General features: G+C 43.7%; 1 protein-coding gene across 22 annotated transcripts in view; it reads right to left on the bottom strand.

Annotated features, from left to right (window-relative positions):
* PDE4DIP (phosphodiesterase 4D interacting protein) overlaps positions 1-26,543 on the bottom strand; it is a 138,295-nt gene that overhangs the window by 62,211 nt on the left and 49,541 nt on the right. For all 22 annotated transcript variants that reach the window (XR_014793385.1, XM_084866356.1, XM_084866342.1 and 19 more), the window contains 4 exons: positions 12,002-12,078; positions 9,184-9,307; positions 8,781-8,956; positions 6,057-6,174 (listed from right to left, as the gene is read on the bottom strand). Coding sequence is in view for 21 of the 22 variants with exons in the window: in XM_084866356.1 (XP_084722482.1) it covers positions 6,057-6,174; positions 8,781-8,956; positions 9,184-9,307; positions 12,002-12,078 (495 nt within the window). In the remaining variant the exon portion in view is untranslated. The remainder of the gene's footprint in view (positions 1-6,056; positions 6,175-8,780; positions 8,957-9,183; positions 9,308-12,001; positions 12,079-26,543) is intronic.

Here is a 26,543-nt window from a genome sequence, read left to right as displayed (position 1 = left end):
ATTTTATAAAAGGCCCACTTGCAAACTCAAAATTTTATAGCTCTTATCCACATGAGATTTGGAAAATATTATTGTACGCACCACACATTTATGAGTGAAGCAAAGCATATTAAGGTGAGATTTAGGGCTTCTGTGATGATTTAGAATAGAATGATTATTTCTAAAACTTATCAGAGGTACATAATAAAGAAAAATTTGAGAGCAGGGTGCATATTATAAGCTATTAAGTAAATTAACTATTGATTTTATATATCAGCACTCTGCCTCAAAATGTATTGATACATGCGACTGTATGTCCTAAGTCAGATCACTTATATCTGGCCCTTAATTTCCTAATCTACAAAGTAAACGTTGCATTTAAACAGTGGTTTTCCACCTTTGTCATACATCAGAATCACCTCAAGGAGCTGTGAAAGCACCTTGCTGGGACCCAATCTCCTCAAGTTTCTCATTCACTTGGTCTGGGGTGAGGCCCAAGAATTGGCGTCCCTAACAAATCCCAGATCATGCTAATAATGCTGCTGCCTGGGGATCACACTGTGTAAACCACTGCATTATTAGTAAATCCTCAGTCTAAGATCAGAAATTCTTCAGATAAACTGAAAAACCCACCAATGAAGAACTACTTATAAAACGGTTGACCTTAGAGAAAACGATATACTAATTTGGAACAAGTTTCCTAAGTTTTACTGTGGTCAGGACTATCTCTATTTTGATCTCTACATGTGGGGCCCTGGGAAGGATCTCTGAGGACCATAATCACATTTGTACCCCAGCATTGCAGTGTGTCTAAGACCTAATTCTGGGCTGGGAGTTTCCAACAGAATCAGATGTGGAAAATCCCATGTCTCATACCAGTTGTATTAGGTTTCATTGCCCTAGTTATGACATTGAGAATAGCTGTTCCAATTACTAAAAACTACGAAAAAAAAAAAAAAAAGTGGTTTGGCAGAGAAATGCAAGAATATCAATCAAACCAGTTAGGCTTTATGGTAATACCACAAGCATGATTTCCCTGTGCTGCCTGGAAATCTTTTAAGATGTCAGAAACAATCGTGTTTTGCATTAATGACAGCATTTCACAACACTTCTCTAAAACCAGCAGATTTCCAGTTCGACTACAGATTGTAGTCATATGGGTATGGCTACAGGATCCCTTAAAGCAGGATCCCTTAAAATAGTAAGCATCAGAGTCTTTCCAGTTAAGTTATTAAATACCCATAGATACTTAAGTGAATTTTATAGTAGTGATACATCAAGCAACCCATGAGCAAGAATTTTTGCAAACTCTGTCTTTTTTCTGCCTTCAGGGAGCTTTTAGTTTAGTTGAAGGGGGGGAAATATGGATGCTACAAGGAGAACAATTGGTTGGTAAATTAAATGGTACTGATTTAAATTCAATGTGACTGAAAAAAAAAAAAGTTGAGATGAGCATGGGCTTTGTAGTTAAAGGGGACAAGAGCGGCTTTTGAGATGGGTCTTAGAAATGGAGACAAAGGAAGGGATGGCAGAAAAAGGGAACAGCATCGTCAGAAGTCTGTAGGTAGAAGGAGACAGTAGAGATTTTGCCGGGCATTGGAATGGCCAGCTTCATCCTACTCAATACATCTTATCCTGTGTAATTTCTCATTCAAAGAACATGTGTGAAGGGCCAACTGTCAGCCAGACTGTCCTGTGGTGCTATGGAGGAGGGCCTTGGCAACTAGAATCAGGACTTAATGCTATAAACGTGAGCAGAGAATAGCATGATGAAAACTTTATTTGAGGAAGATTAGCCAGGCAACATTCAAAATCTCGGTCAAAAGATCAGAAATTAGAGTTTCAGGAAGATATCTGGGGATGGTTACAGGAAGACCCGCTAAAATGCCACTGCACTTATTCATATCTGGGGTAATAGAAGTCTGAGGTGGAAATGGGAAGAAAGTGGTGTGAATCCGTTTGAAGGCATGAACGGCTGGACTTGACATATGCAGAGAGGGTGAATGAAAAGAAAGGATTAAAAATGAAGGTAAGGTTTTTGGTCTGGAAGACTGATAGATGAAATGGTCTAAATGAGCAGAAATGTGAAGTTGAAGAGTCAGTTCATTTGTCAGGTAATGAAAAATATGATTCGGGACCTGCTGAGTTTAGGTGACTTGAGAAAACGCTTCTGCAATCCAAGCACAGGTGAGAGGGGACAGAATTTCATGGAGGAGAGCATTGGTTAACAATATATAAAGCTGGAGATTCCTCAGCAGGAAAGAGAAATTTGATTGTATAATTTCTCTACCTGGGTTGACGTGTAAGCGTCAGAGTTGTTGCCTTTCACTCCCCAGAGTCCTTCCCTATCAGACCAAACACTACATTCATTCCATCCCTTTTCTGAACATCTTTAGCTTGTCCAGAAATGTTGCTTCCCATTTTCACTATGCTTTCCACTTCAGGTTCTGGAAACCTTAGAAGCTTATTCCTCTTATCATTATGCATACTTATCTCCACTGTAAATGCTCAATAAGCATTTTCAAAGAAGCTATAAAGAAGGCCCCTATTTTTCCACTTCCTGTGATATTGGAGAACTATGATTGTCTTAGCTGATAAGACCTGCTTCTGATACATGTTATCAATGGGGGTTATGTCTGGGAGACAGGGATGCTGAATGAAGTTTTGTCAATTAGTCTCTAGCATCAACATTCATCAGCTTAAGAAGGGGATGCAGAAATGCTGTTCTGAAAGAAAGAGAAATCTCCTATGAAGTTGGCTGGGGCTGCCTGAGCTACTAATCCCTGCAAGGTCTTCAGTCTCTGCCTTGAGCTTTGGAGCTCTTTATTGCCTTAACCTCCACTACAGATCTCTCCATGGTAACGCTGGGATGTTTGCTATTTTAGGAAACACGCCCCACTGCACAGCAGAGTCATTTGCATTGGGTTCCAAAGAAGCCATAAATGCAGTGGCTTCGGTGTCTGCTGCTTTGTGTGGGTGCCTGATTGTTTAATGCACGCCTCTCCGGAATTCCGTTGTTCTGTTTCCTTTTCGGGCCAGCCACAGTGAAATTACATGGTAATGAATATTACCTTTTACCGGGGGAAATCGAGAGAGAAAAGGGAAAGAAACAAAAGAGAGTTCCTCTAGCCCAGTGCTCGGCAAACTCATTCGTCAACAGAGCCAAGTATCAACAGGACAACGATTGAAATTTCTTTTGAGAGCCAAATTTTTTAAACCTAAACTATATAGGTAGGTACATTGTTATTAACTTAAGTACTTCTTTAATCGCACTGTACGAGCACACCTGCACGTGGTATTTTGTGGAAGAGCCACACTCAAGAGGCCAAAGAGCCACATGTGGCTCTCGACCCTCAGTTTGCCGACCCCTGCTCTGGTCTGCTCATTGTTTCCCCTGCCTGCACACCTTCCAGAAATGGTTTCATGTAAAAGGTGCTTTGAGATGAAGCTCCTGCCATTCTGTAAAGGGAATAATATCAGTCACTGAGGCCACTGCCAGTTTCCCTTGCAATGCTGAGGAGGCCTTCACCAAGGAAGAGAGAGACGCTTTGTAAACGTGGCTCCATTCGGTTTTCTGACTCCCTAGTGAAAAGGGGGACAGCCACCCCAAACAGCTCCCAACCACCCCAATCACAGCATGCTAGCCACCCGAGTGGACACAGGGGACGGGGAGCCAACACAGATTTGCCAATTGGTGGCATGTTAAGCTTATGGTATATTTGTTGTTGTTCTATGAAGTTAATTATTTAATAGAAGTGCAGAAGTATTGTGCAAGTACACTCCAGCTACAAGGAATGCTGTGCGATGTTTTGGTAGAATGGAAAAGGGAAACGAAGGGATAATGAAATCAATTAGGTCAAATAATCTGCATCTAAGCCGTGTGTCTGATTGGCAGAAACTAACATGCAGCTACTATGTGCAGATAAGGGGTAACACCCAGAGCAGAGCCTTCCAGTGTCACAAGTAGCAAGAGTTGCCACGCACTAGTGCATACAGAGGGGGGAGACAAAGTACTGTCTGTCTGGTTGTATAATCATCTTTATGCCTCTCTCCAAGTCACAGAATGGATTAGATGAAACCAGTTATTAGCCATGTCAAACCACAATTTGCTACCTCGAGGGATGACATCAAATCTCTGCTCAGTCCATCAGTCTAAACAGCCACCAGGATTATCTTTCTAAAATATATCAGATGCTTTGATTCCCCTTGCTTAATTTTTTAAAACATTCTCAGGTGCCTAAACATGAAGTCGTTAGCTTGACATTTATGGGACGTTCCAGCTAAGTACTTCACTCTCCAGCATTTACCATGTATTTGGTAATACCAGTACCCCCCCAGTCCCTTAACTGTGCATATATCGTTCCCCTTGCTTATCATGCACTTCTCCAATGTACTCAATCTTTGAGGCTGGGTCAAGGGGACTTCCATAGACTTATTCCCTGTTAATTCCCTGTTATTGATAGGTCCCTTTAGCATTACGTGTATATTTCTATATCTTTATTTATCATCCTGTATTTTAATTCTTTACATGCCAATATTTTATTGGGCTATTAACCCTTTGAAGGCTAGGACCCCTTTCGTCATGGTTCTACTGAGCAACTATACAATCTCCGTTGGTGAATTCTACAAATTCATGGGGGTGTTTCTTGTTTTTATTGTCATCACAAAGAGTAGGACCAAGGTGCTGCATAACTTTCAATGGACAAAGCATGACATTTAAATGACTTTCAAACCTTCCACGGGGCGCTGATGGATGTAATGAAACTGTTTATATAATCATCTGAACTTAGGACTTAATTCTACTGCCTATATGGCCATACTAATATACACTAAATTTTCCATGAGTTGAACTGCTATGTAAATTAGGAGAGAATTGTTTTTATTTCATTTGGAAACTTCCCAAGAGTGTTTCACCTTGGCATCACCTTGGCTCATTATCATGTTGGCATCACCCCTAACTCATTACTAACAGCATTGCCACTTGCCATTTCGAAGTGCCAACAGAACATGCCTGCATGTTGTACCATCACTTATCAAGTCAGATTGCATTAGAAGCTGTGATAATCACAGTGCTTTTTGTTACAGTTATAAGCACCTATTTCTTTGTCTTTTTAATATAATTGTGCTCAAGAACTTACATATTAACCATTATTTTATTATCAATTACTCTCTTTTTATGCCTCCTATGACAAAATACGTCACAGGGTTGTTTTCAGACTTGCTAATTTGAGTTAATGTATAAGATATTTAGAGCCACACCTGATACAGCTGCTACTCATTTTAGAAACAGCCTTACTCTTTCAGGTTGTTAATAGGGATAGTGATGATCATAGTTACCATGTTGTAAGTATTACCCTAGACATCTCATACATGTTATTTCTAATCCATACAAATAGCAAACATGAGGTATTTTAATGCCTATTTTACAGAGGAGAAAACCACTTGGAGGGTTTATGTAATGTGCCCAAGACGATACATAAAACAAGTGTTGACACTCAGATTCAAATTCCAAAACCTGAGCTCATTCTTTCATACCACTTTGCGTCCCTCATTAAAATCCAAGAGAGTTGTCCTGGCCGGGAGGCTCAGTTGGTTGGAGTGTCATCACGTACACCAAAAAGGTTGCAGGTCAGATTCTCAGCCAGAGCACATACTTAACTTGTGGGTTCCATCGCTAGCTGGGGCATGTACAAGAGGCAAACAACTGATGTGTCTCTCTCACACTGATGTTCTCAATCAATCAATCAATCAATAAAAATATATCTTCAGGTGAGGATTAAAAAAAAAATTGTCCCAACAACCTGAAGGAGCTTGGTCATGTATCAGTTCTCTAGCAAGCCTCCAGAAGAGAACGCAGACAAGCTGAGACCTTGACTTCAGACTTGTGAGACCCCGAGTAGAGAAACCAGCCAAGCCATTCCTGGACTTCTGACCTACAGAAACTGTGGGATAACAAATGTCTATGGTTTCAAACCACTAAGTGGGTAGTCATTTGTTACGCAGCAACAGGTAGCTAATACATTTAGATACAAGAAAGCATGGGGTGGGTGCCTCAGGAAGCACAGCCCAAAACTCACCTGCACGTCCATGCTAGTTGGCTCCTCCAGCAGATGTAGCAGCTGTTGTTTCTCTTGAGAGAGCTGTTCTACAAGCTTCTCCTGGGCAGCCAGGCTCTGACTCAGCTCTTCGATTTGTCTGGATTGAAGAAAAAGTAAGAACAATTATGCTCACGATACCATTACTACCTTCTGCCCACTCCAAAGACAGCATGGTTCAATACAGTAGGTTTTTAGCTTTGGGGGTCACTGAACTCTGTGATTGTTTTCTTCAGGAAGCCATGTATGCCTTGCTCCAGCCCCCAAATTTCACAGGTGACTCTTTGCTTACATGGTCAACAGGTTTATGGGCCTCCTGAAGCCCATCCATAGATTTATAGACCATAGGTATATAACTGGAAATAGGGCCCTAAAGTTATAGTTTTTTTGGGGTTGATATTTTTGTTTCCTCAAGAAACAATTCTTAGACAGCCATTATGTATACTGAGTGGCCAGATTATTATGATCTCTGAATGCATAATAATCTGGCCACTCAGTGTGTGTGTGTGTGGGGGGGGGAGGGGGGTGTATATGTGTATTAGAGGCCCCGTGCATAAATTCGTGCATTCGTGGGGTCCAGCCAGCCAGGCCAGAGGAAGAGGACATGGGCAGTTGGCCGGCCTGCCTGCTGGTCGAACTCCTGGTCGAGGGGGAAATTTGCATATTAGCCTTTATTAGATAGGATATACACTGAGTGGCCAGAGTATCATGCATTCAGAGATCATAAAAATCTGGGCACTCAGTGTATACTCAATGCACTCTACCAAGTACTGGGAATATAAGTTTGGAAAAGACACAACCTCTGCTCTGTAAAAAACATTAATTCTTTTAGCGGGTGTGCCAAGAGTTTAGGGAGTACAGAGACACAGCAAGAGAAACAACTAATAGTCATAGAATGTAGTAAGTGCTACCATACCACAGATGTATGTGTACCTGGTAGTACACTGGGTGCTGCCATGGAGCTATTATATAAGACAGATTTTTTTTTTTTAATGATTCCTTTGACATGGAAAGAGTCTGGGGGAAGCTCAGCAGAAGAGATTTTTGAAGACTGGGTAATTTACAGGCTCAGAAGGAGAGCTTGAACAGAGGAATGAAAGGATGAAGACACAAGTTGTATTTGGGGAAGAGTCACGGCAGGAAGAAGGGGGAAAGGCTGGGGGGAAGAGACCAGGCTGGAGAAGGGGCTGGACATGCAGACTAGGATGACGAGTAAGTTATTGATAAAAGGCCGAACGCTGTGTTAAAATACGCAAACCGTGGGTTCGGATAAACAGTTATTCATTATCTACAACACACAAGGCATCTCTTGCTGTTTCTCTCATAATGTTGAATTCTCTGCTTCAAAATTGCTCTGAATGATCAGGTAGGAATGGACAGTAGTAAATGGGCAGGACCGGAAGTGAAGAGAATTGTTAGAAGTTTTGCTGTAGTGACCTGGACAGTAGTGGCCTTCTCAACTGCCCAGTGACCTTTAGAAACAAATTCAAGTTCCTTATTATGGCACACAAAGCTGGCACGATCAGCTGCTACTGTGAGCACACCTTACCTCTCCCTAGTCTTCCCCAGACCCTCTGCTCTAGTTACATAGAACCTCGCACAGGCCTTGAAATACACCCTTCCCTCTATCTCCCCTCCACAGTTTCTCCTTCACACGGAACCTTTCTCTCTCCCCACCCCCCGACTTCCTTTGCTTTCTTCTAACTTCTATCCATTCTTCAAAACTCATCTCAGATTTCAGCTCCTCTAGGAAGCCTTTAGTCTGGAAGAGAGGACGACCCTCCGTGTCCCCCAAGAAGACCATGTTACTTCTATCAGAGAACGTATGAAGACTGGGCAACATGATAACATAACTGGGTCTTTCATCTCTGTAACCTTAGCGCGTAGCCCAGAGTCTGGAATGCAACATGTGCTCAGTAAATGTGTGTCCAATAAATAAATCCACATCTCTTGTTAGCCACCAGGGGACCCTTGTTCTATTTATACCTACTTAGGGCCCCCGATGGCAAACAAATGAGCCCTTTTCATGAATACCATTGAAGAGGCAACCCTAGAAAGAAAATCCTTGGTTGTGGGAGCCACCAAGTCTTAGAAATGGACACAGGCTGAAACCAGTTTGGCTCAAGGGATAGAACATCTACCTGTGGACTGAAAAGTCCCGGGTTCGATTCTGGTTAATGGCATGTACCTTGGTTGCGGGCACATCCCCGGTACAGGGTGTGTAGGAGGCAGCTGGTTGATGTTTCTCTCTCATCGATGTTTCTAGCTCTCTATCCCTCTCCCTTCCTCTCTGTAAAAAATCAATAAAATATATTTTTTTTAAAAAAAAGAAAAGAAATGGACACGGCAAGTCCTTTAAAAGGGAACAGAGCAGCCAAAACTGGTGTAGCTCAGTGGATAGACATTGGCCTACGGACTGAAAGGTCCCGGGTTCGATTCCGGTCAAGGGCATGTACCTTGGTTGCAGGCACATCTCCAGGGGGTGTGCAAGAGGCAGCTGATCAATGCTTCTCTCTCATCGATGTTTCTAACTCTCTATCCTTCTCCCTTCCTCTCTGTAAAAAAAACAATAAAATATATTTAAAAATAATAAATAAATAAATAAATTAATTAATTAATAAAAGGGAACAGAGCAGCTGCTATGTGACTCACAGCCTAGATAACAGGCAAAAGGCAGGTGACAAATACTGCACCAAAGGCACCTACTTGTCCCTCTGGGCCAAGGCCTCAGTGTGTTGGTCAGGCGTGACCCAGTCTCCTGGCACATCTTCCCGGTCCTTGGTGACTCCCTTCAGTTTCTCCGAGAGCTCCAGGTTACACTCCTTCTCTGCTTCCACCAGAGCTGCCATCCGCGCAGCTTCATTCTTTGCTAGCCTGGATTCCTGCAAAAAGAACAAAAACTGAGAGACTGCGAAGCACCACCACCACCACCACACCCCCCCCCCCCCACACACACACACACACACACCCTTCTGCAGAGATTAAGAGCCCTAAAACACAGGGACATGCCATGCATTTGGGAAGTGAGAGAGGAAAGGAAAGGTGAAGGCAGGGGCAGAGCAAGCAGTAGGGAAAGAGGCAGGGAGCCTGGCCTTGGGCCCCTCCTTACCTCCTGCAGAAGCTGGATCTTGTTCTCCAGGAGCTCGTAGACATGCTGCGTCTCCTGCTGTCTCTCCTCAAACTGGCGCCGGAGCTCGGCCTCATTGTGGCTGCTGAGGTTCTCCACATCGGCACTGAAACCACAGGGCCAGTCAGAGCCGGTCATCTAATTTAGCACGTGAGCCCATGTCGGCTGTTTCACACAGATGAGGAGAAAAATGAAGCCTTTTCCCCCGCCTCTGCAATTATTTTCGGAATTGCTTTTTCCAAACCTTTCCAGGAACTCTTTTAAGTTTCTGTTGCTTGTTCATCAGAATACACGACTCCCTGGAGCAGGGGTTGGGGAACCTTTTTTGCTGCCAAGCGCCATTTGTAACATCATTTGTGGGCCATCCAAACTCAACTTAAAAATGAGCCTGCTGTATTTGGCCAAATGTTTAATGAACTCACCCCTAATGCCTTGGCAGGGCCAGACCAAATGACTTCGAGGGCCTTTTATAGCCCGCGAGCCGGACCTTCCCCATCCTGCTCTAGAGGCTTCATTATTCCTGCAGCTTCACGGGGGAATCTTTCATTTGGAAGGTGAGTCGCCATCAAACTGTTCAGAACTCAGCATCCATGCCCACTCTCTTCTGTCCACGGGCTCTTCCATTCAGGCTGTCCTCCCTATCAGAGTGCTTTGCTAGTTCCCTGCCTTTCTTGCTATTTGAATGGAAAGTGTTCCTTCCCTGTAGGTGCAGGGACAGACTATCCATCTGGACAGCCACAGGAATACTCTCCTCCTGTATAGTTGGTAACCCCTCAATACCTGCCCTGCACCTGGGCTACCTGGCCAGAGTCCGAGCCAGTGTTCCCAGGATCCCATGCAGAGAGCAGACATTTAATCTCCCGAGGCTCAGGGTTCTGGCTTAGCTCTGCTCCCTCTGACGTCCTTAGGAATGAATGTCCAGGAGCGAGCATGAAGCGGGTAAGGTGTCACCAGCTTATTTTTAGCTAACAACAGCTGCCCTTGGATGTCTGAGGATTAGAAATTTGGGGGCAATATCAGGCGCTGAATGATCTTAATTCCGGTTTGGTTTTATTCCTGCTTTAAGTCATTTGTTGAGAACCATGGAGTGCCCTCTTGTTCTCAGAGCAGAGAGCAATATTGAACCTTCGTAGGCTCCTGATAAATCAAAGCTACTCTACCCAAGCTCAGTGGTACATTAAATAGTTGACCCAGAAGGCTGTGTCCATGGAGACCAAATGGAGCTTTCCTAAAGATGACAGAATCCCTTAGTTATTGCTGGATACTGCTCAGAGGCTTTATGTAACTTGAGTCTTTAGGGGATAAAAGGGTCTTGGTTGTACACAAGCCAAAAGAATTACCCTAAGTAAAAGGATCCCTAAATAGGTAGACCTCAGAAATCATCAACTTTTCCTTTGTCTCCATATTCTTTGACAAATGCAATAGACAAACGCTAACTACAATATCTTGAGAATGGAAGTTACACATTTTCTGAGTTGGCCGGGAATTCCTGATTGAAGAGGCTACAGCTGTTGTCAAGTCAGAGGCGCTGAATTGATGCCAGAAGATGTGGGTTCAGCCACTCATTTGACAAGACTTTAGCGCTCTGTACCTAACTTTTTTTCACTTCTAAAAATAGATAATAGATAATGCCACCCAATTAAAGGCTGAAGTGACAAAAATTTTTAAAGTATTACACAAATCTCAAAATCTATTACTCAATTGTTATTTTATACATTTTTCTAAAATCTATCATCTCACTTAATGCTTTAGTAAGTGTTTAATAATGCCAGTATATTGTGTATTATTGAATCCGGTTTTGAGTATTCTGACCTTTCTAGACTCATCATCCTAATTGCCAAGAGATATTGTAGCAATAGAAAGAATGACAGATCATATTGAATGTAAACCGATCACAGGATACAATCAGAAAATTATTTGTAATGGCAATTTTAACAATACTTGTCATTTGAAACTCAGTTTTTAAATTATAAAAACTGTAAGTTATAAAAGCAACCATTTTAACAACACAAAATTATATGAAGAAAAAATCAAGTCTTCTTCCCATCACAAACTGCAATCTCACTCCCTCAATATAAGCACGTTAAAGGATTTGATATGAAACTCTCCAGTTTTCTTCCTGTGCAGCATCAAACACACACATTTACACAAAGAGAGCACTTTTGCCTTTACTCGAAGGGACTGATACTATAAACATCACTCAGCACCTTTCCCCCTCACTTAGTCTATCAGGGACTTCCCACCAGGATAGAGCTAACTCCTTTTTAATGACTGCATCAGATTCCACAGCATAGTTCAGTCAAAATGCCTTCAACCATTGATCCCTAGTTGATTCTAAGTTTTTGCCATTACAAATAATGATTCAGGAATTGTCTTTATACATTTATCCTTTCATATTCGTGTTTTTATTTGTAAGGAATAGATTCCTTTTAAGGACTATTTGATCAGAGGAAAGGCTGATTTTTTTTTTCCCCCTAGGTAGTGCCACATACAAAAAATGTGGCCACAATTCACATTCTCATCAGCAGTGTATGAGAGTTCCCATTTCCTCCAAACACTATGCCAGTCCTTGGTATTATATCAGTAGGTTATTGAGTAGGAAGTTTATAAACTTAGGTCTGGTGAATGTATCAACCTACGGCAAGGTCTGTCAGACTTAGTAACAGAACCCTGAATTTGGACATGGCGTCCAGATGCCAGAGTGGAGGGTAAGGAATTTAGTTCCAAATCTATTATTCTCAGGTTAGTGAGCCAGACTCTAAAAGGTATCAGAACTCATCCAGTGCAAACTACAACTCACCAAGTTTTATCCAAATGCTGTTTCTTGTCCTGGAGTTCTCTTTTCAGGCTCTCCACTTCAACCTTCAGCTCGATGTTCTGAAAAGCACACAGGCATGAATCATCATTACCTGCCGCAGACCCTCTACAAGTTCCTACTTGAACTTGCCTTGGTCCTCAGCTTGTCATCTCAACTCAGCCCTCTTCCTGCCCTTGACACAGCTGTGGATTCAGATGGGTAACCTAGCCCCGTGGTCGGCAAACTGCGGCTCTCCAGCCACATGTGACTCTTTGGCCCCTTGAGTGTGGCTCTTCCACAAGATACAGCCTGGGTCAGTCTATTTTGAAGAAGTGGCATTAGAAGAAGTTTAAGTTTTAAAAAATTGGCTCTCAAAAGAAATTTCAATTGTTGTATTGTTGATATGCAGCTCCGTTGACTAATGAGTTTGCAGACCACTGACCTAGCCAATGACTAAAGGACTAGACCTCAGGATTTCCCTGGGGCTACTTAACCATCCTCCTAATCTGTCCCTCACTGCCCCTGATGCTGAGGACTGCCCACGCCTGTTCGCTCTTTAATGCCCTGACGGACAGAGTGTATATTGAAATAATTTTTTTTTTCTTACCAACATAGGTGTGTTCATGTAAACCAAAGTGTTGTATATAGGACTGTATTTTAACTATACCTAGGAATTTAATTATTTAAAAAAAATTGTGTTGTGATGAGCATTTCTGAACAATACCCTACCTTTATCATAAAATTGGACTTTCACAAATGGCATTTGTTTAAGGTGACAGGAGATTCTGATTGCAAATGAAGAGAACAATTAATTTGTATTGAGGTGAAGCAGCAACAAGTCCGATATTGACAGAACAGAAGAAGGAATAAAAGCATCCCAAGTCAAATATGGACAAAGATTTGGTGAGAGCGTGTCCATGAAGTGCCCAGGGCAGCGGAAGTGGCCTGGCGTATAGTGAGGAGTGGGAAATCGGTACAGAAATCCGTTTACAACTAGTTTGTGAGCGTCATGCTTAGAAGGCTGAAGAGTCATCAGTAGAGAACAAGAACTCACTAGGGAGCTGCAGGCAAAATAGGGCCTCTGCCAGCTCTGTGTTGAGGAAGGAATTCATGGTAGGTAGGTGTGAAGAAGATGATCAGCCAAGAGACAACTGACCAGAACGGGGTGGGGACTGTCTGAGGCCAGAGAAGCACAGGGAGGAAGACTCAGAAGGCCTCTAGAGATAGACCCCACAGGGCTCACGGATTAGCGAGAGACTCCAGTAGACCAGAGGGAGGAGCAGAGCCAACTCGGAGGTTTCTAGCCAGTGGGTGGCAATGCGTGTGAATGACTGAACCAGGGCACAGAAAGGGGAGCAGGTTTGTGGGTGAGCCGAAGGAGGGGTCTCTGCATGTTAGTTCAGGTGGACTTTATTCCGGCTTCCAGCTGAGCGCACAGAAACGAATCAGTTCCTGATGGCATCCGTTACACAGTACGAAGCAGGAGGAGTGTTATTAATACGAGGCTATGGGCTTCATCACATGAGCCTTGTTTTCTCACAGGAATAGTATGATCCCTCATTTTAAACATAAGGAAACTGAAACTCAGAAGGGTTCCTCTTGAAGATACAGCAATAACCGAATCCAGCATTCCACTCCAGCATTTCAGAGACCAGGCCAGGACACACCGCCCATCGTCCCTGGTTTAGTGGAATGTGGTGAGGTATAAAACTAGGGAAGGTGCCGCTTTTGTGCATTCTTGAAAGATGTGGAGGCAGTGAGGAGAGTGTCTGAGAGCACAGGCCCTTCAGGAGAGAAGAGAGCCTGGCAAGTCACCTGCCCTCTCTAAAAGCCCCGACCTCCTCATCGATCAAGGGGGAACCGTAATGGTACCTCTCTCATAAGGATATGCAGAAGACTAAGGGAAATAATGCACAAAAAGCACACGCATGATTTTTCACTGCAAGGTTCAGCATAGAATTGGGTTAAGAGCAGCCAGCAGTAACCAATTACCTGACTCCTTTTCAAAGCTTAACTCTAGTCATTCATCTTCGTTCATATAATCCAAAATATGATTCTAACTTTTAAAAATTAGAAGAGTTTCAAATTTATGTCCCAGTAGAAGCCATGGCACAGCAAATCCTAAAAAACAACCTATCCTCTTGAGAGAGAGAGAGAGAAAGAGAGAGAGAGAGAGAGAGAGAGAGAGAGAGAGAGAGAGAGAGAGAGAGAGAAATGGTTCTGCCTGGCCAATTAAAATAAATAAAAAGCTCTTAAAGCAAAATGTATCAATTTTTTCAGCATTACACTAGAACAGTGGTTTGTCGCTGGTGAGCCTGGTGAGCCTGGTGAGCCTGGTGAGCCTCGGTTTGTCGCTCTGTTGATTAATGAGTTTGCCGACCACTGGACTAGAGACATCATTACCCATTATAGTAAGGAGGTCAAGAGTTTACACGCTGCCTCCCATAGATATCCCACCCTTCTAGGAGTTGGGGAAGCTGTTTAAATTGAAAAAGTGTGATCACAGCCAGCAGAGTGAGTGGGTCAGCTCTGACTCTTACAGGCCCTTGTCCGGCACATTTAGCAACAGTCTTAGTGTAAAAGGACTTTAGAGACCCTGTAGGGAATAATGACGATGTCTAATCTGTATTTCTTATACTCAGTATGTTTGCAATCCAGTTGAGGAAAAAAGAGCAAAATTCCAAGATGTGGTTGTTTAAAAAATGCTAACGGTGATCACGGTAAGAGTTCAGATATAACCTGTCCTAACCCAAAGAGGCTTCCTGGTTAAGAAAGAGAAGGGGGGAGGGACATCATTGTAGGTAAGGAAATGTGGTATTAAGATAGAAATTGCTAGATAATTCAAAATGTACCAGTACCATTCAGGAGTTCAGTCATTTCAAGCATAACTATTTGATACTATAAAGTTCTAGAATCACTTTTTAAAATTTCTCCTACTGATTGATAAGTGGATCAATAAGTAGTATACCCATACAATGGAATATGATTTTGCCATTAAGAGAAATGATATATATACAGCATGGGTGAACCTTGAACATAGCATTATGTTAAGTGAATAAAGTCAGTCACAAAAAAACCTTGTGCTAACGCCCGTGATACTAAACCTGGATTTAATACCTGACCCAACTGCCCTTTCAAACTCTCCCAGAAACATAATCTTCATCCACCAGTCTGAAACTTTTTGGTCAACACCCATGAGTTAATCTATCACGTGGGCCCTCACCATGCCCCATACAGAGAAGAGGCAATCTGCAAGATAAAAACTCTTGCTGTCCCCCAGCTTCCAAAAGAAAATGTCAGTGGTCTAAAAATAGTTCTTCCCTTTTGTTATCAGCTCCCTTCCCTACCCTTCTTCCTGTAAAAAGCTCCCATTTGGTACAACTCCGGGATCATCCTTCTAGTTGCTAGGTGGGACGCTGCCCGACTCATGAGTCACTTAATAAAGCCAGTGAGATCTTCAAATGGACTGAGTTGAATTTTTTTTTTTTTAGCAGTCCTTAGACCCTATGATATAGGCAAGACTCTACTCAGAGGTGAAATTTCTGCCTTTCTAGATTCCAAGTTCACTGCCTTCTACTAGCACAGCTAGACACCGAGGTTGCGTCAACGCGTGACAAGCGTCCTTCATTGCCAGGGAAAGGACAGCAGGGCGGTGTCCACAGCCTCTGTCACCAGAGGACTCTACAAGGCCAGGGCCCTTTCCTGCCACAACCTGCTTTACTGTCCAGGCCCCCAAAGAGATGGAAAAAACCCAAGTGGAAAATTTCAGTTCCTACAATACATAATACAAGGATCCCCATCCAAATGGCAAGGTTCCTCTATTCAGGTCTCTCCTTTGAGCCCAACCCATGTCAGTCCTTCGCAGGGGCCTGAAAACAATACCATTCTCTTCCCAGCCCAAGTACACAAACACAGTCCAAATAGACAAACACATCTGAGGAAACACTGAGCTGTGAATGAGTTCAAAGGAGGTAAGGAGGTCAGGTGTGTGAACAGACACAGGGGAGAGAAAGAGAAAGAAGGAGAAAAGGTACCCACTGGGCAGAAGACAGGGCGACTTGTGAGATGGTATCATTTGTTTATTTCTTTTTTGATCATATTTATGAAGCGTCTACTTTGGATGTGCAAGGTACTTTAATAGGTACTAGAAAGGACGAGACAGACACAACCACAGTCCTCAGGGAATTCACACCCTATGGGGGCAATTAAGCAGGTGATTACAGTAGAGTGTGATAAACAGAAGGGATCTAGAATCAGATAGTGTACAGAAATGCATACACGTGGCAGCTGTAAATAGCAGCAGATACACAAATCAATAGAGGTCCGCCCTGCAACTCCAGCTTTCACCTCCAGAGAAATACACCTGGACCCAACTCAATGAATGTCAGGCCTTGGGCTGCTCTTCCTCTCGGCTCCCTAGTCCTAGGGGATGAGAGACATAAGTTTGAAACTACCACACTGCCAAGGGAAAAGAAAGAGTCTGGTACTCAGGGCAGCATACGGTACAAGGGAAAGAGTGTAGACTTTAGGACTAATGTATTAGCTCGCTCACATTCTATTAGGTTGAATCACAGGGAAGTGCAGCGCTTCAGCCACTTTTCATAGTTTCCCATAGTTCCATACAGTTCAACCTCTGTATTCTAGAGGTAAATCACTTAACCTAAATTTCCTTTTTTTTTTTTTTTTTTTTTTTTTTTTTGAGTTTTAATAACTACCTCTCAGGAATATTGTGAACATTAAATGAGAAGATACGGTGAAAATATCTAACACAGAGCAGGTGTTAGGGGCAGAAATAAAATATTGGAAGCCAACTATAATTGTAAGAAATATTAATCATGCTCCGTTAGCCATGAGCATTCTTTACTGATTAGAGAAAGCACATTTTTACCTGGCTGGGAGTTGTCTGCCCTGGGACATGGGAGCTAACATCAGAATGCAGTCCATCCTCCTGTCCAGAGAACTGTCTATCCTTATGAAAAGATTTACAACCTCGTGGCTGAAACATTCTAGTCGAGGAGGCACCTGCTCTTTAGAACCCCAGCCCCTATAATCTGTAATCTGGTGCCGGGGTGCCTGGAGGCACCTGCCCTGAGAATCCCCTCCAGCCTACATAACTTGTAACCTGTATTGATTATCCCAAGCCCACTTCCCCATGCCTGTAATTCCTACCTTTCCCCTTAATCTTCATCCTTCTACCCAATATAAGCAGCTGGCTTATGGGGGGCTGCAGAGCAGATTTTTGTGTATGACCTGCTGCTCTCCCACACTGCCACGGCCGGCATTACTGAAATAAACGCTCATAAATGATTCAACTCTGTCTCTGCTTAATTGGCTCAAGTAGTGACAGGCAGCCCAGACCCCTTGTCTGGTTACATAATCTGGTGAAATGTTAGTTTCCCCACAGGTAGTAAGAGGCATGAGTCATAGAAAGAGAGAGAGAGAGAGAGAGAGAGAGAGAGAGAGAGAGAGAGAGAGATTGATTGATTGATTTCTGGTCTACACTAACTGTAGAAATCCAAGAAAGTTAAAATGAGATGTCTTTGGACTAAGATGGTGGGGAGGCTGTGGGCGCTGGGGGTCAGGAGGTATGGTATATGGCAGTGGTCGGCAAACTCATTAGTACACAGAGCCACATATCAACAGGACAACAATTGAAATTTCTTTTGAGAGCCACATTTTTTAAACTTGAACTTCTTCTAACACCACTTCTTCAAAATAGACTTGCCCAGGCTGTGGTATTTTGTGAAAGAGCCGCACTCAAGGGGCCAAAGAGCTGCATGTGGCTCGTGAGCAGCGGTTTGCTGACCATTGGTATATGGGATATCTCTGTATATTTGGCTCAATTTTGCTGTGAACTTAAAACTGCTCTAAAAATAAAGTCTATTACAAAGTGGCAGGGGTGGGGTGGCGGGAATTTGAGGTGTCTCGGGCTTGTTTCAGCTAGACCGAGCTCAGAGGTCTTCATACACACACTGCTTTGGTGTCCACACTGCTCTGCACTTCAGCTGTCCTCAGTGTACCTCCAGCCACTCATCCCCCATGGCCACTCTGTTAGAATCTTGGTTGAGTCCCCGAAGCCTCTGCAGATCTGGCAAGTGAGACTGTACCCATAAATACCGATGATCTCAGTGCTTCTCTCCCTCCCAGAACATTCCGTAGCTGGACGCATCTCTCTCTTGGCTGGAGCCTCTGTCCACAAATAGGCCTGGCGGGGCTTAATTTAGCAAAGTGCAGGCCTCCTGAGAAAGCTGGGGCGAGGCGAGAGCCCCACAACCCCCGGGACACCTGTGTGCAGACAGGAGCCCAGCCCCACGCATGGGGCTGAGAGGGATGCTCAGAATGGCTTGTCCTCAGCTAGTCTGGAAGGGGAGCTCAGGGTAGCATCCTGAGCTCTCCCTGGCTTCTCTCTGGGCAGCAGGTCTCAAACTGGGAACAAAGTACAAATATATTATGAAGTTAAAAAAATATAACCACTCTATTAATTTTTCTATAGATAAATGGGTGCACAGGAAACATATGGCCTACTAAATGTTTTTAAATGATTTGTGTTGCCCAGTCAGAGAGGTTCAGTGGTTGAGTGTTGACCTATGAACCAGGAGGTCACAGTTCCATTCCCAATCAGGGCACATGCCTGGTATTGGGGCTCAATCCCCAATAGCAGGCATGCAGGAGGCAGCCGATCGATGGTTCTCTCTCATCATTGATGTTTCTATCTCTCCCTCTCGCTTCCTCTCTGAAATCGATAAAAATAAATTGTTAAAAGAAGCATCCATGTTGTCTATCATGATCTGACATTTGTCCCCACATTCAGCTCACTTGCTTTTATTTTTCAAAAAGGACAGAGCCACTGACTGGCGTCCTGCTAAGTGCAGGACAGCTTTGCTTACGCTGAAGCTTACACTCCACACTGGGATCTAAGGCACTCCTCCTGGAAAGCCTAGCTGTGTCTTGCAGCCAGGCCCTCTGATCAGTCAGCTCTTCTGAGGTTGAGCTTCTGTTTGGGACCAGGCACCCAGCACTTACGACTGTAGGTCCTACAGCTCTGCCATCCAGGGCGGCAGCCACAGGCCACATGTAGCTACTGAACCTCTGAGATGTGACCAGACATAGGCTGTAAGGACTTCAAAAACTCCGTACACACTTGATTGCCAAGGCCAACCACAGGAAAGAATATACACTCTCAATTTTTAACAATTCATGTTCAAGTAATATTTTAAATACATGATTAACATTATTTTCACATATTTTTTTAACTGTTCTTTTAATATGACCACTAGAAATTTCTAAATTTCGTCTGAGACTCGCATTATGTTTCTACTGGACAGCACTGCTCTATAAGAGGTTAGGAGAAAGATGCACTAGCTCTCGGTACATTGCACTGGATACGATCTGCCCTGCATTACTCTAATCCTGTGGTACAGGAGAATCTTAGAGTTTCATGGGATGATGGCATTCAGCAACCAAAAAACAGACGTGACTCCAGCTCATTATAAGTGAAGCAAAACGAGACGAGTGGTAGCAAGCATGGCACTGAGTAGGAATCAGATCTCAGTCCTACTCAAACTATGTTCAGGCACTACCATGAGTGTCAGGAGGACAGGGACCTCTCTATTCTCTCACCACTGTATCCCCACTGTTGTTAGCACTGTGCTCATACATAGAAGATGATCACATATTTATCAAATGAGTGAATTTGTTCAAAATAAAACAGAACTCACTCTTTTTTTTGGGGGGGGGGGGATGGAGGGTGGCAATTAATCTTCATCCAAGGATATTTTTCCCATTGATCTTTTAGAGAGAGTGGAAGAGGAAAAGACAGAGAGAAACATTAATGTGAGAGAAACACATATGATTGGTTGCCTCCTGCACACACCCTAAACAGGGCCTGGGCCAAGGAGGAGCCTGCAACCCTTGACCAGAATCAAACCCAGGGACCCTTTGGTCCACAGGCTGATGCTCTATCCACTGAGCCAATATGGCTAGGGCCAGAGCCCACTCTTAGCAATTCTTACTGTCAAGAATTTCTTCTTCTTTTTTCTTTAAAATTTTTTTTATTGTTGGAAGTATTACATATGTCTCCCTTTTCCCCCATTGACTTCTCTCCCCCCTACCCCAGCACAGGCCCTCACCTCCCTACTGTCTTGTCCATTGGTTATGCTTATATGCGTGCATAAAAGTCCTTTGATTGATCTCTTACTACCACCCCCCTTCCTCTCACAAGATTTCTTCTTCTTACCTATTTTGTTCCTCAATGTGCTTGCTCTCTATTTCTGCCAACCCTTCTCTTAGAGAGGCTGCTGGGTTCTGGGAAGAAATGAGGGTTCACCTCCCAAGCACAGCTCCTGGGCCTCCCAGGTAGAGGAGATAGCAAAAGGTGCCAAGGAGTTCTGCACTCCCTCTTTTTCTGTACAGATGGGCCTCACTTGCAGCTTTCAGGGTGTGTGCAAACAGTCAACACAAACTTTCCAAGAGTTTCTGTTATAGATAGTCTTAACAACGCAGAAGATTATGTTGAAGGCCACAGAGGAAGTTTGAGATCAATCCACCCCACAAAGTGTTCATACTCTGAAAGGAGGGACAAGGACTGTGTACGTGGAAAGACAGTTGCCAGGCAGGAATTCAGTAACGTTTATCAAATACCGCATCCCGGCTGTAGTTGCTGGAAGAGCACAGAGAGTGAAAGATGATTTCGGGCAGTGTGATAGGGAAAGGCCCTCCTGAGCAGGTAGAATCCGAGTTGGACTCTGAAACCTGAGAAAGGTTTGGATGAGCAGAAAAAAAGGGATAGGGGTATTCCAGGTGTGAACGAGGATATGTCAGCAGGAATTAGCACACATGAGGGAGAGTGACTCACTCTAGGAGCATGTTTGAAAAGACACAGTGGGAGAATAAGCTTGCTTTTCTTTCCTTTTTTATGGTTTAAAGTATTACAAGCCTGCTTTTTACCTCCTTGATAACCCTGAAATGCTAGAAGAAAACCCTTGACAGGCTTCTCCCACAGTATCTGTCCATCCACAGGCATCTGAGCTCACCGGTACTCTGTCCACTGGTGACCAAAGACCAACTACCCATGCTCCCACCTAAAGCCAAACATGCCATTTATGCATTGCCTCTTAAAAGAATCATCCAGAAACCCTCCCCTTCTCTTCAACAATATTTCATTTCCTACTGGAAAATTCTATTGCAAACATGCTATTATTCATCTAGCTTTTTAAAAATCTTCTATAAGCCCTTATTAGTGACTGTCCAATTTCTTTGCCCTTCTTTGCAACAGAACTCCTAAGTAGGATTGGACTCGCTGAGTCCAATTCTTCTCTCAGTTTCTGTTATTGTTGAAAGTATTACATATGTCTCCCTTTTCCCCCATTGACTCACTGAGCCCAATTCTTCTCTCAGTTTCTGTTATACCTACTGCGATCAGGCTTTGCCTCCACCAGTCCATCAAATTACTCTAATCAAGATCACAAGTGGCATTTGTGTTGTTCAATCCAAAGATCAATTCTTTAAAAAAAAAATGTTTTTAATTGATTTCAGAGAGGAAAAGAGAGAAAGAGTTAGAAACATGAATGATGAGAAAGAATCATTGATTGGCTGCCTTCTACTCACCCCCTACTGGGAATCGAGCCCAAAGCCACAATCGAAGCATATGCCCGGACTGGGAATCAAACTGGGACCTCCTGATTCATAGGTCAACATTCAACCACTAAGCCATGCAAGCCAAGCCAAAGGTCAATTCTTAGTCATCATATTATTTGCGCTATCACCTGCAGTTCAAAAGGTTAACCCCACCCTTTTCCATTATATACTTTCTTTTTTAAAAAAAATATATATTTTTATTGATCTCAGAGAGGGAAGGGAGAGAGATAGATACATCATTGGTGATAGAGAATCATTGATCGGCTGCCTCCTGCACTCCCCCACTGGGGATAGAGTCCAAAACCTCAGGGCATGTTCCTCTGACCGGAAATCGAACCATGACCTTCTGGTTCATAGATTGACACTCAACTGGCTGGGCCATTATATACTTTCTTTACGTGGTTTCCATGACTCCAGACTCTTGGTTTTCTTCCCACGTCACCACAAAGTGTTCGCATCTTTTCTATCTCCTTTGTTGGTTCTTCCTCCTTTCCCCAAACTATTAATGTTTGAGTGGCCAAGGTTAAGTCTTGGGTCCTTTCCTCTTCCTCCTGGTAGTTCTAACTCCCTGGTGATCTTATACAGCTTTAGATACTATTTATATGCTGACAACACCCACATTTTATATCTCCAGTCCAATGCATTATCCAGAACTTCAGACATAAATTCAACTGCTTGCTTGATTTTGGAAATGTCCAACAAATATCCCAAACACAGAATGTCCAAAATTGAAATGCCACTCCCTACCCTCACACCTACTCCACATATAGCCTTTTCAGTTTTAATTATGGCAACTCCACCATCCTTCCAGTTGCTTGGGCTTTGACCCTGGAGTCTTCCTTAATTCCTTTTTTTTTTTTCTTTCTCTCTCACATTCCACATCCATCCCTTCACCAGCAAATCCTCTTGGTGCTACCTTCACCACTTCTTGCCCCCGCCATCAACTGCTATTACCTTAGTCTGATCACCATCACCTCCTATGTGGCTTACTGCAATAGCTTCCCAGCAGCCCTTCCGGCTTCTACCCTTTCCCTTCTACAGCCTATTCTCAATATCATAACCACAGTGATCTCTAAACAAAAATTTTTAATTTTTCAATTATAGTTTACACTCAATATTATTCTGTATTAGTTTCAGATGTACAGCATACTGGTTAGATAATCATGTACGTTACAAAGTGATCCCCCAGATATTTCAAGTACCCACCCGGCAACATACTTTTGTTATTTGATACTAGAGGCCTGATGTATGAAATTTGTGCAAAAGTAGGCCTTCCTTCCCCCAGCTGCCAGCACCGGCTTCCCTCTGGTTGCTGGCAGGCACCCGGGGCCCAGGCTTCCCTAACAGCCCTGGTTTCGTCTAGAAAAAATGTCCAGTTGAATTGGCATGCTATGTTTTTTATTATTATAGACTAGTGGCCCGGTGCACAAAATTTGTGCATGGGGGTGGGGAGGGTGTCCTTCAGCCTGGTCTACACCCTCTCCAATCTGGGACCCCTCAGGGGATAACTGGCAGTTGGACATCCCTCTCACAATCTTGAACTAATAGCTCCTAACTGCTTGCCTGATTGCCCCTAACTACTTCTGCCTACCAGCCTGATTGTCCCTAACAGCTCCCCTGCTGGCTTGATTGCCCTAACCACCTCTGCCTCAGCCCCGCATCCAGGATCCAGGAATCCCTCCTCTAGCCTACCACAGGCACCCAGGATCCAGGATTCTCTCCCTCTGATCAGCCATAGGCACCCATCCCAGCTGCAGCCGCAGGGGATGGTGGGCAGGTGGCTTCACCTGGGCTGCAGCTGCAAGTACTGGTGCCCAGGACTGAGGGATGGGTGGCTTCTCCATCTACCAGGCTGTAGCCAGCCGCAAGTGTAATTTGCTTATACCCAATAAATATAACAAAGGTAGGGACTGTCACTGCTGTGTCAATGTTAAATCTTAAGAGTGTCTTGTTAGCAGACTTGCTCTAGAGCTTCTCCCTGCTGACTTGGTGAAGCAAGTTGCCATGTGGAAAGGCCCATATGGCAAAGGGTGGTAGGTGGCTTCAAGGAACTGTGGCCAGCCTTTTGCCAACATCCAGCAGGAAGTTGGGACCTTTAGTCTTACCTCCCAAGCTCAAAGCAGATTCTTCACCATCATGTCTCCAGATGAGAACTCAGCCCAGCCAGTACCTTCTCTGTAGCCTAGTGAAATGCTAAACAGAGAACTCAGCTGTTTCTAGAGTGCTGGCCCATGTAAACTGTGAAGTAATGAGTGTGTGTGTGTGTGTGTGTGTGTGTGTGTTTAAAACCACTCTCTAAATGTGGCCTTCCCTGACAACTTTTTAATACTGCAACCTGCCCTCCATTCTTACACTTTCTGACCCCCTTACCCTGCTCTATGTTTGTTTGTTTTTAAAATATATTTTATTGATTTTTTACAGAGCGTAAGGTAGAGGGATAGAGAATTAGAAACATTGATGAGAGAGAGACATCGATCAGCTGCCTCTTGCACACCCCCTACTGGGGATGTGCCTGCAACCAAGGTACATACCCTTGACCGGAATCAAATCTGGGACCTTTCAGTCCACAGGCTGACGCTCTATCCACGGAGCCACACCGGTCTTGGCCTATGTTTTTCTTTTTATTCTGAAGAGAACTTAATCATTCCACATATTTATTTTTCATTATCTATCTTCTCAAGGTAGAATATAAATTTCACAAGGCTATCTTTGCTTATCTGTTTTGTACATTGATAACAATATTCCAAACTCTTCTAATAGCACCTGGAACAGAGTAGGTGGTCAAAAATATTTTCATGGCCGAAACCAGTTTGGCTCAGTGGATAGAGCGTCGGCCTGTGGACTGAAGGGTCCTAGGTTCGATTCCAGTCAAGGGCACGTACTGTGGTTGCGGCCATATCCCTGGTAGAGGGTATGCAAGAGGCAGCTGGTCGATGTTTCTCTCTCATCAATGTTTCTGACTCTCTGTCCCTCTCCCTTCCTCTCTGTAAAAAATCAATAAAATATATATATTAATATATATATATATATATATATATATATATATATATATATATATTTTTTTTTTTTTTTCATGAATGAGACCTAAATGCTTATGATTGAATTAGGATCAACTTATTCTTATTCTCATCAGACACAAGAGCACAGCTGATCACCTGTCACTACTGAGACTTCATGTATCTAACAGCTGCTACTAGGCCACCTTTAAGTTTATTTTTCCCCAAATTCAAAATCCCAATTCCACTGCTCTTTTCCCATAAACTTCATTTTCTTATTTGTACTTTGGTTTGACTATTTCCTAATTTCCTCTGTATTTCTGGAGTTCCATGCCAGACTCAGGGATAAGGATAGCACAGTTTCCATTACATTCCACATAGCAATTTGCACCTGTTTCACAGGTAAAAATGAGGTCAATGCCACCTTTTACTGCAGGTGGAGCAGTGAGATAACGCGACCCCTTCCGGTCAGTCTTGGTGAAAGCCACTATGAAAATAGATATGGGTTCACTAGAGCTCTTTCTTTTCTCTCCGGTCAGGCCTTAATACAATGTAGAGCTAGTCACTAAAAAGCATCATTTGCATTTGAAAGAGGGACTAACTTTTAATTCTAAAGGATGTGCCAAGACCTTGATTAACTCAAGAATCGGGCCATGTGGCTGCTGGGACACCAGATACACTCCCTGGCCCTATTAAAAAAAAAAAAAAAAAAAAAAATGAGGACAAGACACCAACTTCACAGGGCTATTATGGGTTTGAGATTAAATATGTATAAAATGCAAAGGCATAGAGCCCAGCCTGCAGTAACACTAAATGGATTTCCTTCTCCAAGGGGGTTTAATTGGGAAGCATTTAGCATTTATGTGTGTGAAATTGAGGGGAAAGAGACAAGATATGGGACAAAGAAGGACAGAAAGAGCCTAAACATGGGGGAGAACAGTGATACAAGAAGGTGGGACAAGATCTGGCTCTGGAAACTTCTGGAGAGCAGTAGCCTAGAAAGAATAGGGGAGTTTTCCTCCTGATCGTTTCTTTTCTTACATCTTAGGCCAAGACGCTGAGGCACCGGGGACATACTCTCACCCGCCTTGAAAAAGTAGGGAAACAGGAAAGAAAAAAGGAGAAAGAGCAATTTGGAAATGAGCAGCTGAGGGTGGAGAAAGGCTGCGGCAAGCTCCAGTTCTAACCACCATCTCTGATCACCCTCTACCTGCAGCCCTTCAGGCAAGTCCTTCTGTGGCCTCTCTACAACCAAGCTTTCCCTGGCTGAAGGAACCCCTCTGCTCTCCTTCCCAGCTTTGCAGAGGCTGGAAAGGACCCGTTCTGACCGTTCTGACTGTAAGAATCCTCTGAGGCCTCACACTCCCATATCAGAGAAGAGGTCGGAGAAAAAGCAGACTCCGAGGAGAGAGTGCTCCCCCTTTGTAAGGAATCCGCTCACCTGAGCCTCAAAGGTCCCTCCACCTTCATCTGATTCTGTACCTGGAAGAGCCCAGGATCCTGCTCTGGACTCAGAGTCCCTGACTTTGGAGCAGAGGGATGACTGCGCGCCGCGTGTCATCAGTTGAGTGGTGCCAGGTGGGCAGGACCAGATGTATGTTTAGTACTGAGCATCGACTAAACAGTTTGACTAGATCCAATGGAGAACTCTGAGAGAGGCAGCAGCCATTCTGCAGCCTCACAGGAAGCTTGGAAACCTACCCAGAACAAGTGACCCGGAAGGACTTCTTACTTCTGGCTCTCAGCCAGGGCCCAGACTCTCCTTTCGCAGCTCCAGGTCATGGCCTCCATGCTGGCCAGCTCCCTCCACTTACCCAGGGGCCCCAGAGCAAGCTTCTTCCTCAAACCCCCATGAGGGCTTTCTAAGGCCCTGTGTACATAAAGAGGTGGCTTCCCGCCCTTCACGCAGTGGG

Source organism: Pipistrellus hanaki (genome assembly GCF_964339955.1).
Source record: "Pipistrellus hanaki genome assembly, chromosome: 18".
NCBI lineage: Eukaryota > Metazoa > Chordata > Mammalia > Chiroptera > Vespertilionidae > Pipistrellus > Pipistrellus hanaki.
Note: the sequence above shows the minus strand (reverse complement) of the source record. Positions and strands in the feature narration are given on the sequence as shown.